Source organism: Pezoporus wallicus, unplaced genomic scaffold (assembly GCF_028554395.1).
Source record: "Pezoporus wallicus isolate ANWC-B61680 ecotype Strahan unplaced genomic scaffold, APGP_CSIRO_Pwel_v1 contig_7000, whole genome shotgun sequence".
Classification (NCBI taxonomy): Eukaryota; Metazoa; Chordata; class Aves; order Psittaciformes; family Psittacidae; genus Pezoporus; species Pezoporus wallicus.
Window position 1 is genome coordinate 444,285 of NW_026642512.1, and position 15,226 is coordinate 459,510.

At 41.6% G+C, this 15,226-nt stretch overlaps 1 protein-coding gene across 6 annotated transcripts in view; it reads right to left on the reverse strand.

Annotated features, from left to right (window-relative positions):
• The window catches only part of SEMA6A (semaphorin 6A), a 113,015-nt gene that overhangs the window by 23,149 nt on the left and 74,640 nt on the right, over positions 1-15,226 (reverse strand). For 2 of the 6 annotated variants that reach the window (XM_057430824.1, XM_057430825.1), the window contains exons 12-19: positions 14,973-15,128; positions 13,392-13,568; positions 12,545-12,685; positions 12,361-12,441; positions 10,337-10,395; positions 8,498-8,518; positions 8,315-8,365; positions 1,247-1,411 (exon numbers count right to left, since the gene is read on the reverse strand). In XM_057430824.1, the coding sequence (XP_057286807.1) occupies positions 1,247-1,411; positions 8,315-8,365; positions 8,498-8,518; positions 10,337-10,395; positions 12,361-12,441; positions 12,545-12,685; positions 13,392-13,568; positions 14,973-15,128 (851 nt within the window). The remainder of the gene's footprint in view (positions 1-1,246; positions 1,412-8,314; positions 8,366-8,497; positions 8,519-10,336; positions 10,396-12,360; positions 12,442-12,544; positions 12,686-13,391; positions 13,569-14,972; positions 15,129-15,226) is intronic. The other 4 variants (XM_057430826.1, XM_057430827.1, XM_057430828.1 and 1 more) reach the window with 4 other exon arrangements.

Here is a 15,226-nt window from a genome sequence, read left to right on the forward strand (position 1 = left end):
GTCTAATGAGTTTTTCATGTAAAATGCATGAACAATAGAGACCAGAATCCACATTTCAATTAATATTTTAAGTGTTTTATATCAAGTATTCATAGCAGAAAGGACTGAAGCTCATGTATGTTCTTGCCCCTGGTGACTGCCCTAACCACTCAGCAAGTGAGTTTTGCTCATTCCCATCCTTCTTCAGGCCCACTGAGTACTTAATTAGTCCATACAGAGTGAAATATCTTCAACAGGGAAAGAGATTGAAATAAACTACCTAAGAACACCCTGGAGAAGAGTAACAAGGACTCAGATCTCTCTAGGCAGTGGAGCTACTTGAACCTAAGTCCCCTATTTACAAAGGAACAATTTTAACTTCTTTTGAGACACAGATTAAAAGCAGATGGGATAACTATGGAGGGCCAAGATGGAATGAGGAGGAAACACCATCCTCACACAGGAGAAAAACTTCTTCTCTAAGCAAGTCCAAGTGGCAAGTTTTGGCAATTCTCTGCCTAATTCTGTGTATGTATAGCAAAGGTGATTGGAGGCCAGAGGACAGGGCTGTCACTTGTACTAGACCCAAGGGTTCTTCAGCACAGGGTTGAACAGTGTGAAGTGACACCTAACTCCAACCTTTTGATACTTTAAAAATGCAACACAGAATCTCTCTCCACCAGCAGTCACCTCAGCTAATGACGACCTCAGCCCCTGCTCTCAAAGGTATTTGATGCTCAAGTCTCACTGGGAGCAGGACTTAGGGCTAGTGTCTGGGACTACTGTCAGTTTTACTTCAATGGTTAAACTAGAGCAGACTTTCAGTATCTCTTATATGTTATTGAGAGGTGGAAGTGATGTAAAATCAGCCAAGATCTGCTGTGCTGCCCTGGGGATTCAGACAAAAAGGCAGTATAAAAACGGACCCTTAAGATCAATGGGAAGCTATAGATCTTCCTCTGCCAGAGAACAGGGCAGATCAAGTTTAAAGAGAGCTAAATCCCCACTGTTTCCCTCTTTCCTGTACACATGCAAAACACACTCTGCAACGGCATACACTTCTGTTTGTTTTGTGTGGTTTCCTCAGGCAGTGAATTATCTAGGACTGGGACAGAAATTGGCTGTTTAGTTTCAGGCTTTACAATAAGCTTTTAATTATAGCACAGGAGTTTCATTACATGTTACTCCGAGCCAGCTGGAAGCAGTTACACTTTAGTCCTCCCCCCACAATGCTCCTCACCACAGGACGTAATTTCCAAGGCCTTACCCTTCTTGTCTTGATGATTATGGGATGAAACTGCCACATATGGATCTGTATTTTCAGATGAACCAAGCGGATCCTTCCAATCCAGCATGCGTCCCCTAGCATCATTACCCTGTCGAGCGTGAGAGTCGGAAGTGGTGGTGCTTGGGACTAGGGAACTGGAGTGTCCTGTTTACATTATAAATACAGGTAGGGAAGACAAGTCTCATTAGTCACTTACCATGCTATCTTCCCACACTCAGGAACACACATACTGCTTTCTTTTGGTGATGGGTGAACTTCTTGTCTTAGGCTGAGCAGTGTTTCCAAAGTCCTTCAAAGCATGGCCTCAAGGAAATGGAATGTGAACCTTCCAGATCAGGGTGTTAAAAGGCGTGTGCACACCTTCAGCTGCCACTGAGCTGGCGGTTATGTTCTTTTATTCAACAGAGTTATATGCATGTGAAAGAGGGTGAGCACACTTCATCTGAGTCAAGCATCCTCCATCTAGATTTATACACACCTGACTGATGCTGAAATGTCAGCCCATGTGTCTAGTACTGGCTTAGCTAAAAAGCAATTTTAAAACCAATCTGAAATGGAATAACTTCTAATATGGCTGAAACAGAAGGGGAATGCCAGAAAGGCTATAAAATGGTGACAGCAGTGGCTCTCTGTCCCATGCTCCCAGAGGAATGAAGGACTGCCAGGCTGCAGCACTGCCCTCTGGATAGGAGATGTGCAGGGCCCAGCAGCCACTTGCACCTGTGTGCACCCTTGCTATTGGTTCTGTCTGAGCTCACAGAACCAACTGGCTCTGAGACAAGCATGAAGCCAAACATCATTACTGCTCAGAGAGATAGTGAAGATAACGTTTGACTAAATGGACCTCCCCAGAACCTGCGACTCCATCGGCTCCTGGACAGAGGTCTTGCATGCCTTTTTTCCATTACAGCTACTCTAGACATTGTTACTGTTGTCCTGAATAAGGCTGAGAAGTTCCTTGCCTATCAAATACATCCCAACAAACAGCACATTCATAGGACATGCCCTGAGGGAAACACCACACAGTTTTACCAGTGATTTGGCTGGGGTAGAGCTGTGTCTGTAGGCTCGCATGTCTTTCGCTGCTGGATCCTAATAAGTATGTCAGCACCCAAAATATTTGGATTGCATGGAGTCTGCCGTCTCTGAAAGATGGCTCCAACCTGGACTTCCCAGTGGCTTGGGCTGCTCTGTTGCTATTGTGATGGGGACACCAAAACTCCATTCATACCACAACATTTTGACCTCAAAACCACGCATGTCTCTGAAAGTTCCCTTCTGGCACATGTTTCCAAATGAATTATTTTCAGTGAGACTCAAGGAGTTCTGGGCCTAGTTAATTTGATGTGTAGTAATTTCCCTTTCCTACCTTCCTGAAAGACACCATCGGAAGAGGTTTCTGAAACATGCTCAAACACAAACTAAGAGAAGTGGATTATTCACAGGACAGAATGGCAGATAACGCTTAACTCTTCGGATAACACCGGACAGACTGACAGCAGCCCTCCTTTCTCCTGCCTCCTTTTTAACAGCCCATCAAATTTATTTTCCTTCCTTCGATGTGACTCCTTGGAGAGGAGTCCAATCACCAGGCTACACATTGCGAGGCAGTGACTCTCTCCTGCATCCTTCTCTTGACATTGTTTCACTGCTCAGAAAAATAACTTGAGACTCACTGGGGTGGAGGTAGAGCAACACAAGGAGCCCAAATTTAAAGCCTCACAGAGAAGGCACAGAGCTGGGCAGTTGGAGACTGTGCTTCTGTAGTTTATTTTAAACAGTCACTGGATAAGCACAAAGCTTTTGGATGCTTCATCTCAAAAAGGCTGCTTTGAACGGCTTCTAAAGCCATCCAGACCCAGCTCTCAGATGCACAAGAGAGAGCTGATGAACCCAGTTTCTCTCCCTCAGTCAAAAATCTAAATGTTGGCCACCAATGCTGCCACGCCTTACAGGCATCCATGTGCTTTGTTTTATCCATCCCTTTCACTACCTTCATGGGGCTGAACTACTGGCAAAGTCAGCAAAAATGCTGCAACTTCTGTTAAGATGGTGCTGTGATTTAAATAAGTACTGCTGAATATTAATGATCTTACAGGAAGAAAATGTCTGCTCGTCTGTATATTTTTGAGGAGCCCTTTTAATTTACTGCAAACAAATATATATATAGCAGCACTTTGGACAGTGTTTTGCATAGAACATAGACAAAACTAACTCCTGTAACTGGTATACTTAGCAGAAAAAAATGGTCAAATTCACAGTGTTCTCACCATGAAGCCAACCTTTGGCTACTACAGCTAATCATTAACACAATTCAGCTCTGGACCTCAGGCTGAAGGCATATGCTGACAAGGGCACTGGATTAATTTTTACCTCTCATGATAGGTACTGTGATTTTTCCCAGCCACCTTTCTTTAACACAACAAATTAGAGGCTGTATTTTGTTGAAGAGCTTTTAATGTTACTCAAATAGAGAACAGAAGCCAAACATTATCCACTTCTAAAAGGTTTTGATAAGCCACAGCATGGCTGGGAGCACTGGTAACACACATGTAGATGGGCGATACACTCTGATCCAAACGGGCTGCCTGCTCTGCAGCAGTCCTGCAGCAGGGCTGCTTATTTCCAAAAGGACAGGTAGAGGTACAGCAACTGAAAAGATGTGCCCTCTTGAAGCAAGAATACGCTGGAGCATGAAAGCGTTCAACTCTGCACCATTTTACGCTTGTCAACTCCTGTGCTCATCCCCAAGAAATAAGAGAAATAACTGGACAGAGAACAGGCCAGAAAATGGAAATCATGATATTTCTATGTCTTCTATTCCCTGAGGACTAAACCACAGTGTCAGCATTCATGGGGTTCGCCAAGTTAATACCCCATTCAGCAACCACAATTATGTGTACGATATTGGTCAGCCTGCAAAAAGTGCTGCATGCAACATAAGAAAACAATTAGTTGTAGCTTGATAAGGAGGCAAAAGAGAAGAAAATCTTGCCAAGTAGCAATCATATTTTATGCCTGTGTTTGATATGCATTTATATACTCATATATATCTTTGCCCAGACACTTGCACTTTAGGTGTGCTTAAAGGCGACATTCTAAAGAAAAGCCATAAGTATGGTTAAAGAAAAACATTCCTTAATACAGTAATTTAGAGGAAATATATGCCAAAGGGATACATTTTCTGGGGGAAAAAAAAAAAAAAAAGATTTCCTGAACCATATGCTGCAAATACACAGAAAACTTCTTTGTAATGGAAAGCTAAGGCTTTGTGAAGATACTGATGTGTACCAGATGGTCGTTAGGTAGAGAAGAGTTTCACCCAAACAAGAAATCAGTCTATTCACTCTGTTACTAAGGTGTTAGTCTAGTACACACTGAGAAACAACCTTCCACACCTAACCAAGACAACGTTTCTTCCACCTGACTTTGGGGAAACAAAGCAGGAGTAGATTAGACCTTAACAGCCTGTCCCACTTGTGTTTGAGCTGTATTTTGCAAACGCTTACTACTGGACAGTGGCTGTTCCCGTAAGCGGAATCACTGTGTCCTGTAAGTGCCCTTACAGCCAATACTGCTGGATGAACTTCACCTCTGAGCATAGTGGCACCACATATGCATGAGGTAGTTAAGTTTCTCTTATAAACAGAGAAAAGACTGAAGTGGCAGGCAATGCAGTCCTGGCCCTTTCACACACAGTCATTATTAAACCTTTACAATGTGTTGTATAGCTTGCAACATGTAGTGAGCCTTTTTTTCCCATTATACCATTTTTACCTGTGTAAATAAGCTTTCCTGCAATTTAAAGAGAGTTTAAAATTTTGAGGTGTGCCGAGGACCTCTGTTAATATTGGTTAATACCTAAACATCTAAGAAACAATTCTGCCTCTGTTTTAAAACAAACCACCTGAAAACCTGCAGAGACAGTACTTTTCAAACTTACATGTTTAAAGCAAACATGTAAAAATCAAAACATACACTCTTAAAAAAAAAAAAAAAGCCCAACTGGTTTACGTGCTTCCATTATTTGGAAAAACTTTTCAAGTAACAGAAGGAGAGGAAAAGCATTTAGTGTCTACAGGCATGGATAATGATTCAGAAGGGCTGCACTTTGTAACTATAGCTCATTCTGAAGTGTACTTGTAAAATATAAGCAGGTTTTTTTCAGGTTTAAAACAAAGACAGGTATTCAATACATATTTGATAGTTGCTCTAATATGTGCAAGTCATTAGGATCTCAGAGGTTAAGATGTCTGCACACTATCCTATTAACAGCTATAGCTGACAATTAGAAGGAAAGGCTAAATCAATACTACAGAGGGAGAAAGAACTATGTCTAGGGGGTAAAATAAGGGCCCAATTCACTAAGGATTGATGTTTCCAAAGGTAATTGAAGCTGCTTGAAATTTTGCAGAAGAATCTAGCCTAATCTCCTTGTTTAAATATGTGGTTCTTGCATCATTTCTCTCTGATGTTCTTCAGCCAGACCTTCAGCCTGCTATCTTCTCCTTGGGTTTCAAAAGGGATGCACTTGAGCAGTCACCTGTGTGGACTTTACTTGTTTACAACCCATCACATGAGACTGCCCCAGAAAAGGGAGCCCACCTGCCAAATTCAGGAGGAGGCTGATGACAAGAATACAAAGATTAAGGGCTTGGTTCTCCTTTCATTCATAGTGCCACAGATGGGGAGTAAGCCTGTTGAAGTGAATTGATTTACAGTGGAGTAAATCAAGGGAATCAGGCCTTATGATGTCTTTTGCAACTGGTGTTTCAAATGCCTTTAGATACATTTAGTCTACTGGGTCCAAAAGCACCCTGAGCATTCACTTGTTACTATTCTGGTATATCCCAGCATGCTGCAGTTTAATCTATTAAGAAATACAATTTGCTTATGCATTTAACTGTACTCAATAAAAATGCACCACTGATAAAATTTTCATTTTCTCAAGAAAAAGATTCAGAGCAGTCACTACAGTTACCAAACATGAGCATGTTTACTGAGACTGGTTTACTACCTCATGCTGTAATTTTATACACTCCTTATGTGGAAGATCAATAGAGGTGACTAGCACATTTCCTTTCATATTTTGCCGTGGTAGGTGAAAAAAATAACTGCAGTAATATCAGAATGGGTATTTTCACTAAACCCATAAAAGGAAGAGCTGACTTGTCTAAAGAGCTGACTTGTCTAAAGACCACTTTATCAGGACGTACCTGAGAGGGGTCAGTGAAGTCATCTGTGAAAGACAGGGCGTAAGTGGGAACCAATGCTAATGTTGGGTCTGCATTTCTCCACTGCATCTGCCAGTAGGGTCCTGCTCAAAGAGCTGGGTTAATTCCTGGAGTCTGTCTTGCCTGGACAGTAAAATGGACTCCCTTCTTACTTGTACTCCCAGCTTTTTTCACTCTGCTGCTCACTTGAATAACTTTTCAGGTTTCCTGGTCATATTAAAATATCAGCTTTTGCTAAAGTCCCTACTAATATGGTAGCTGATGGGATCAACAGCCCCAGCCCCACAGATGTAACTGTTCAGCCTACAAACGTGCTTAGAAGCAGGAAATCTAGAACATTTCTGGTAGCACATCAGCACTACGCAATGGCCATATTCTTTATCTTTACATTCAGCAGTACAAATTTAATTATTACTATTCTTTAATTACTGTTTTGTGCATTGGAAATACAATTTTCAAATGAAAGAAAGTACAAGCTGTATATGCAGATGAAACCATGAGTCTTCCACACGTTATTCAACTTGTCTTTGATCTTGTACATTTCCTTCAATGGTTTTCATTATCATACTTTCAAACAAGTTTCACCTGCACATTTTCCATTTCCTGGTAATAAAGAATATGGCGAATTTGATTTTATTTTTAAAATGCTGAACAGCATTACTGTGCCTCCAGTCATTTATATTCTGCTGTACTGAGCTGTCATTGGTTCTGGTTTGTACCTACATGTTTTGCAGGCACAAGATGAAAGTCTCTATTAAATGGTCATAGTAACTGCACGCTAACCTACCTCTTGCTACATTGAGCCAAACATATGGTGGATCTGCCCTACCGCTGGTGAACTACTAGTCTTTTGCAGCCTGCAAACAACTTCACAAGCAAGCTCCCATTCCACATGGCAATTCTCTGTTGACTTCACTGGGAGCTATACCACATATCCTCTTAGCTTGTGAGTACTTCTCTGTGTGCAGGATGTATATGAAGACAAATTACTGCAATATAGGTCTAGGTTTGAATTTAAAGTGATTATTTATTTTGCAATAATTCCTCATGAAGACATTTATTCTGTATTCCAAGTACTAGAGTAATCCACTTCCAAATATATAGAACAAAGTAGTGGAAAGCACTATGAGCACAGATTAACAGCTGCCTCATGGGAAACTGCTACTCTAGTCTTGCAGAAATGCTCTTCTTCAGCTCAGGTAATTTAATTTGCTATGTGAAACCCCCATTTTTTTTTTTTTTTTTTTTTGACAGATCAGATACTGCGAGCTTGGGTAACAGAAATGACTCACCCTAGCAGGGCCCTGCAGAAGTCAAGGCATAACCCAGTCTCAGCTCACATGGTTAACAGGTTAATTTTCCTTCTGAGAGATCTTTCTGTAACCCAGGGACAGTTCTGCCCCTTTCCCTGAGGTATCTCTGACTGTCTGCTGCAGCAGTCATGACACCAGCCTCATGACGAAACATGAGTGGGAAGTTGCTATCTTGTTTTTCCTGGTAAATAGGTAGGATGCATCATTGTACCCAAGTGTTCCTTTCTCTGTGCGTTCAGATGAAGCATGCTCCTGATGTCTGCTCATATCCCATTAAAACACGCCAAATCTTACTTCAATTCAATGGAGATAGTTTTGAGGGAAGACAAGAAAAGACAGATTGAAAATCAAGAGGTATGACTCAATCCTAGTTGTGATTAGTGAATCAGGCCCTCACATCAAGACAAAACAAGTATTATAGGGCAACGACTATTTGAGTACAGAAGCTACTAGCTAAGACAAGGATCAGGAGGAATTTTTAAAAACACCCATAAACTGACCATACACTGTGTCGTAAGACATTTCATGATCAGGTGAAGCTGTTGAGATGTCTATGAACAAAATAAATTGGGAAGAAACATTAAGCAAAACAAAAATATGAAAATACTTAAGATTTGAGTAAAAAGTGATTCCTCCAAAATGGATTTGCTGTCAGTAAATAATGAAACTAAGAACTTCCTTACCATTCAGGGCTACGAAGGAATCTGAAAGACAAATAACAGGGGAAAAATAATTATTTTTCTCTCTTTTTTATTTTTTACTCTTTTGCTGCTAGCAATCTTCTATTCTACAACTGATACTTATGTGATTAGTACCCTAATGACCCAGGCAAAACTAATATTCAGATATACCTGAAAACATTGTCTGTCTCTGAAAGTGTTCATGGCCAGCCTTGTGCAAGGGAAACCAACTAGGAAGGCCAATGTCCTCCCTGCCATGGCTTTCTTTGTAAGATCAAGTCTTTACCTAACATGAGGCAATACAAGTGATGCAGCCAGCAGTGGGAGTCAGTGAGGACGAAACTCAAATGACCCAAGACCACACGAAGTAGTAAGATCAGCTGGGTTATCAGGGAATTAAATCAATGCCTTTGCAGTGTCAAGGTTCAATGCATCATTCAGGGATAAAGAGGGATTTAAGCAGGGTATAGGCTTTGATCTCTCTGCACAGAAACAGACGTTTCACCATGAGCAAAATGTGCTGTTTCTGAACAATTTGCTACCTCTATTTTATATTTAACTGATATTAGGTACCCTTCACTTTTGTCTAACCTATTTGCCCAAGGAGAGCAGAACAGTCTGAAAGGGCAAAGTTGCATCAGCTGGGAATTGACCTGATTTTGGTGCTAACAACACTAACAGGGAGAACAGGAGGGACTATGTGTACATCTCCTTCAAAAAACTTTGAGACAGCCTACATAACCCTGTCTTAGGGCAGAGGAATGCGTAGCTGAGAAGAAGGGAGGGCATGCAGAGGCTGAATCCTTGTACTCCCCCAAGCACAGTGACCACAGTAGTAAGTGGCTCTTGAACAAGGATGCACAAGGCATGAGAAGGCTCTGTCTTTCTCCAGAGCAGCTGGCCAGCACTGTATCCCAAGGCACATTCTAGCCCTTCATTATTTTGTTCTGTATTCCAAAAAGTAATGACTCTCTCACTGTACATTACTTCCTCACCTTCAGCAGTTTTATTGCATGTACAGGCATCAGTGCAAACTGCACTGAAAAGAATTCTTGATTTTGTAAGGTTTATAAACAATATTCAGGGCTCAGAATTACACTTGGCAAGAACATTTGGAAAAAGAGCTGCCCTGAACATAGACGTTGGTATTCCTGAAGGTTGAGAAACTAGCATGTAAGGTTTCTTTGCATGCAGTGCAATCTGTACACTTTTAAGCACCTCAGTGAAAAATGTAAATGGTTAAAGACTGTGTTTAAGGTTCCAACTCAAGCTGTCAGTACCTAAGGTTTACCATTAATATTTCTTAGGCAGGGTCAGTACTGACTGGCTCTTAATACTGCTATGTTGTCCAGCCTGTATGTAAAATCCACTAAGGTTCACAAAGTAAGTAGCTGCCACTTCTTGATCTGGATCCAAAGCTGAAGATATATTTCAGTCTCTCCCTGTCCTTCATGGGAATGTAGTACAAGTCACATTCTACATGAAGAAACCAAGCCGCTTCTTGTGCAGCTACATAAACAACCCAACTATGATGGGTAACAAAGACAATGAACATCCAATTCATTATGTCATTGCTACAATCAATATCCTCTAGAACTGAGGTTTTCTCACAACTAACTGCTTTGAAGTCTGGTGTTTGCATAAATCACACCAACTGAGCAATTTTCCTTATAAACATTTAAACAACCATTCCTCTTCTGAACCTGTACCATTAGCTGTCATTGCTGTCCCTGTTGTGGCTTACATATTGCTACCAAAGAACGTCCAACAGGTAATGGTGATTTGAGGCATTCAGAAGAACTCTGTGACACATGGTAAATAGAGGGTAGAAGATTTGCTTACTTTGGCAGTCACCCAGTCCATCTGTATTGCCATGTTCTATGTCCTGTTCAAATGCCAGTCTAAATAATAGGAAAATACAAAACAGTATGAATAACAACAATCATAGGCATGACCAGAAAGAAATTATCAAATGTTCAACTGAAATAAAGCCCTGCCATAAAACTGGCCATTCCTTTGGAACCTTCACAAAAAGGCTGAAAAATTGCTACACAGAGCTATTTATCATTGCTTAATGATTTCTTGGCTTCTGATAATGCTTCTTCTTTACATTATTACTTTTTAAAAATCCACTGTATGCCTTGTTGTCAAAGAAGGTGAACAGATTCAAACCTTTTAAACTCTTAACTCTATCATAAATTATACTATCAGGAGCAATTATGATACTACCTTCACTTGTCCATATAGTAGACAAGGTGCACTAATACTTGATGTGAGAAGGAAGGTCACCCATTGGGTAGGTAGTGCCCTGGGGAAAGACGACCTGTGTTTGAACAGTCACTTAGGTACTGCGCTGGATGAGGATGCAAGGCGTTAAGTACCAGTCCACTGATGGCATTCCACTGAACTCAAGGGTCTTTTCTGAAAAAACACTCACAGGCTATTCTAGCTGGCATACCCAATTTACACTGCTAACCTCTGCCTGTGATTTTGGGTAACTAGTCAAGCTGTTCTTTCAACTTCCTGTACAATTAAAGATGAGTGACAAGAGCCTTGGAAAACGTCCAAAACAAGCCCTTGTCTGCATTAGTTAGGATCCTGCCCTTGAGGCATAATCATCCTTGCAGACACCTCATTCCCAACTCCGTATTCTTAAAATTCCTGCTCAAGTGTCACCTACTTCAGGAGGGCACCTAACATCTCTGCCAACTGTTGGCTAGTTTACAAGTTCCCTAGACATCTTCTCTGCTGAGCTGGATCCCCTTCCTAAATGTTATGCACTGGATGGAGAGCGACCTGCCTTGCTCACCTCTGGAATGCACCACTGCAAATTGCGCTGCCTCTGTCTCTATGGATCTATTGATAAACATGGAAGCTGCTTTTATAGTAAGGTATGTAAGTTCCCTACAACATGCTATCAAAGTGCAAAAAGACTCAAGCATTTTGGGAATACTGAGAAAACCTGGTATGGACACAGGTCAATTTTAACATTATTCTACCAAATGTCCAGTCAGGAACAGTCCACACGCTCACAGTAAAGCATATAAAAAAAAAATACAGCTGTAGCATGCCCAATGGACAAAACCATTTAAGTTGAATTAGGAAATTAAGAGCAAGACACAAGCACAGGAATAGTAACTCATCCATTACATATTGAAGGAGCAGGGTTAAGTGGGGGGAGCAGTGGGTCTGTCGAGGTTGTGTGGTGTTGTGCTACATTTGCACCGCTACCCTGAGGAAGTATAGCTGTACCTTAGAGTGGGCAAGCATGAGGTGTGTCAGATGTGGCCAAGAAATGATATCTCTGAAGGGGATCAGCTCCCTGCAAGAAGGCTTTAGTAACCACATTTAAACAAACCTTCACAGACTTTCATTATTGTAAGATAATTAAATTCCATGGTTAAGGAAGGGGAGATCCAGCACTTCTCTGAATCTGCTTTAAGCTCTTATTGTGCTCTGATTCCTCTTAGTAATGCACAGTAAATTAGAAGGACTGGTTTTGTTTTCAATGGACAAATTGCTTCAGTAATTTAATTTGGATTCTACTGCCTCTTTAATCAGCTGTGATGGCTCCAGTGTGGGCTGGTCCAGATATACCCATCCAGTTCCCTCCTTTCAATAACACACGACCTTAGTACAGCTCTTTCATTTTCTTCCTCCTCCTCCTTTAGCAGTTACCAATCAGCTGAGAGTTCACATCAGAAAACTTTGTAAGACATTTCAGGGTTGAATGCAAATAAGGTAGAAACAAATACTTCCCACATTTTTCCTTTCCTAAGAGCTCCATGTTTCACATAGCTCTGCCCAAGACTGCCCGGCGCCACTGCCAGACCTTCACGTCCCGTCCAGCCAGAGCCCTTACTCACTTGGAGCCAAGGACCAGCTGTGTGCACACTCCGCTCTCCTTCATCCACCCGCAATATGGGTCCCTGGATGCTATGCAGGCCCTTGAGAAAGAAAAGCACAAGGTGGCATTCACGATTGCTCCCGCCTTCCCCATGCCTGCAGTGGCAAGAAAACATGTTCTGACAGCCACCTGAAAACACGTACTTTTTGCATTTGCCATGACGCTCGCAACGTCCCAGGGGAACCTTGATGACACAGGTGGAGAAGGCGACATACAGGGCACTGCTGGGCTTGTCAAGCTGCATGCCCACAATCCGCTTGTCCTCCACACCGTCGTAGCTGCACCTGATACAAAAACAAGTTTCAAATGGGTTCTGCTGGGAAGCCAGATGAAAACTTAATGATTCCTCAAGCTAAAGAATAAAACAAATCAACCCCAAAAGCTCCCCCAAAACAACCCAAGAATGGCAGAATTGAATACGGCAAAGACCACACAATATAGCCACTAGAGCCACTGATACCATAAAAGTCAGTATTAAAAATACTGACAGGGGAATAAGAAGTGGAGAAAGACGGCACATCAGACAAGCTTTCTGAAGGGCCCTTCATATTTTTGTGTTTATTCTTCTCCAGTACTCAAAGTAGCTGAAATTTCTACATGATTATGGCTCACTTCAAAGCCCTTTAGGCATATTTGAGGAAGGTTGAAATGCAGGAAATTTCCCTTGGAGAGCAGCTTGCCGGTTGTTGAGTTATTTGGAGAGGAATCAGGTATTTTTTACAGGATTAGAAAATTAATCTTCCTTTGCAGAATTCACTTTTAATTATCCAGCAACGGCTGCATAGGATGGGCTATTTTCTACACGTACTGGAAAAAAAAATCTTGTTGCAATGTAGAGACTGATAAGCAGACATCCCCTTCTCAAACAATTTAAAATTACTCAAAAAAACTTGGCTTCTCTAACTACTTCCCTTTTCATGGGACAATCTACTCTGAGAAATTGGAAGTTCAAAGTCACCCATACACAAGTACAAAAAGTCAGATACACACTTTTCAGGATTGTAAATGTTCATCTCCTCCAGGAAAAGGCTGTCATTCAGGAAACCACTGTTTCCTGTCCGTGCCAAAAACTTCAGGATGATTCCCTTCTCTGATCCCAAGAAAACCACAGTGTAGTTCTGATATGGCCCAGCAGCAGAGTCCACAGCAATTTTGGTCAGGCGGTATCTAGAATAGCAACACAGCATTTTGCATCACTTGGGATTAGACTGCCATTTATTTTATTACATTTTCCATTTCAGAGAACTGCGCAGTAGCTTTCTAGCAACCATGTAACGTATTTAAGCACTCTTCCTAGCTGAATAACCCTGTAAGTCAACACAGACAGCACCAGTTTGGGTACCAAATGGTGAGGAATTTTTGTGCGTTTGCCTGCAAGTCCACGTGTCCAACAGCCAGCAGAAGTGTTTGCAGAAAGCTGAATGGGGCCATTTAGGAATTACCCCAATCAAAAGCAAAGCACTGGCCTGGTGAGTTCTTCAGGCAGGGAAATAAAATTAGCACAGTGAATTTTATATTTTAATTTCAAGCTCTGTCACATTAAAAGCAGCAATAATGATAACTGATCTACATCCAACTTTCTTGGCAGGAAAAGCTGCGCCATTGCAATAGTGAAAAGCTAAAATGCCTTTTTCCTCACTAAAAATAACCACACAACTGCCAGTAAGTGAGTTGGGTGCTGAGATGATACTGAATCTTGGGATGACACAATTTGTTAAAACCGAGTAGTGGTGATTTGGTACCAGTTATTGGGTACTGGTGATCAAAGGAAAATATTTCGTAGAACTTGCTGCTCTCACCTTTGGTTAGAGGTATAGAACCTGACATAAAAACCTGACAGAAGGTACATTACTAGAACTAAGTCACACCCTTCCAAAGCTAAACAGTACCTGGCATAAAACTCTACCCTTGTTCAGAGGGAGTGAGGAAAAACGGCAAAAGTTAGTCATTCTATTCTGTTCACAACTGAAGGGTAGATAAGTAGTATAGTGACCCCAGCAGAGAGTGGGAATGTATTTGATAGGAAGGGGAAGGTGTACTTGAGGCTTGCTGATTCATGAGTCTTTGTTCAAATCCTTTCATTATTATTTTTCTCTTGTTGCCATAGAAAGGATACAGATTATGTGATTACTTCTGCCTGTACACTTCTGTAAACATTAAAACATACCAGCACATAACCCGACAGACATCTTCATATCCTGTGAACATATCCTGGTAGACATATTTGTATCCTGTGTACATATCCCTGGGCTCTCTGCTGATCCTTGCCCAAAGTTTTCTACCGAGATGCCCCAAACACTTGACCCATAAGCCAAGAGGAGGGGTCAACCTTCCCCTCACAGCATTTCCTCCAACATCCGGTTTCAGCACAGCGTGGCTGGAAAGGACTGAGGTTTTTTCCTATCTATCTTGAAAGCTGCTCAGGGAATTCTGCAGCATCTGCTCAGTGCTGCCATTGTTCCTACTTGGATTCATGCCCAGCACACCAAGGATGTTTAGAGAGTTTAGGATTATTCTGAGCAAGACTATCAGCACAACTTGACAGCTACAATGAGCACAAGAGGTACGTACCTGACCATTGTTCTCAGGAACCAGGGTCGATTGACAATGGAAGGTACAGCCTCATCCATCAGAGGATGTGTTTTGATGAAGTTCAGAGTATCATCCGGGAACTCGTTAGAGGTTACGTATTTTTCTAAGGACACAGAGCCAGCACAGCAACCAGGCCTAAATAAAACAAGAGGGTAAAGCCAGAACACTTACTTGATGTCTAGTTCAAATCTCCTTTTGTAATGAGGCCCTCAGTGAAATCTGACATGCATTAC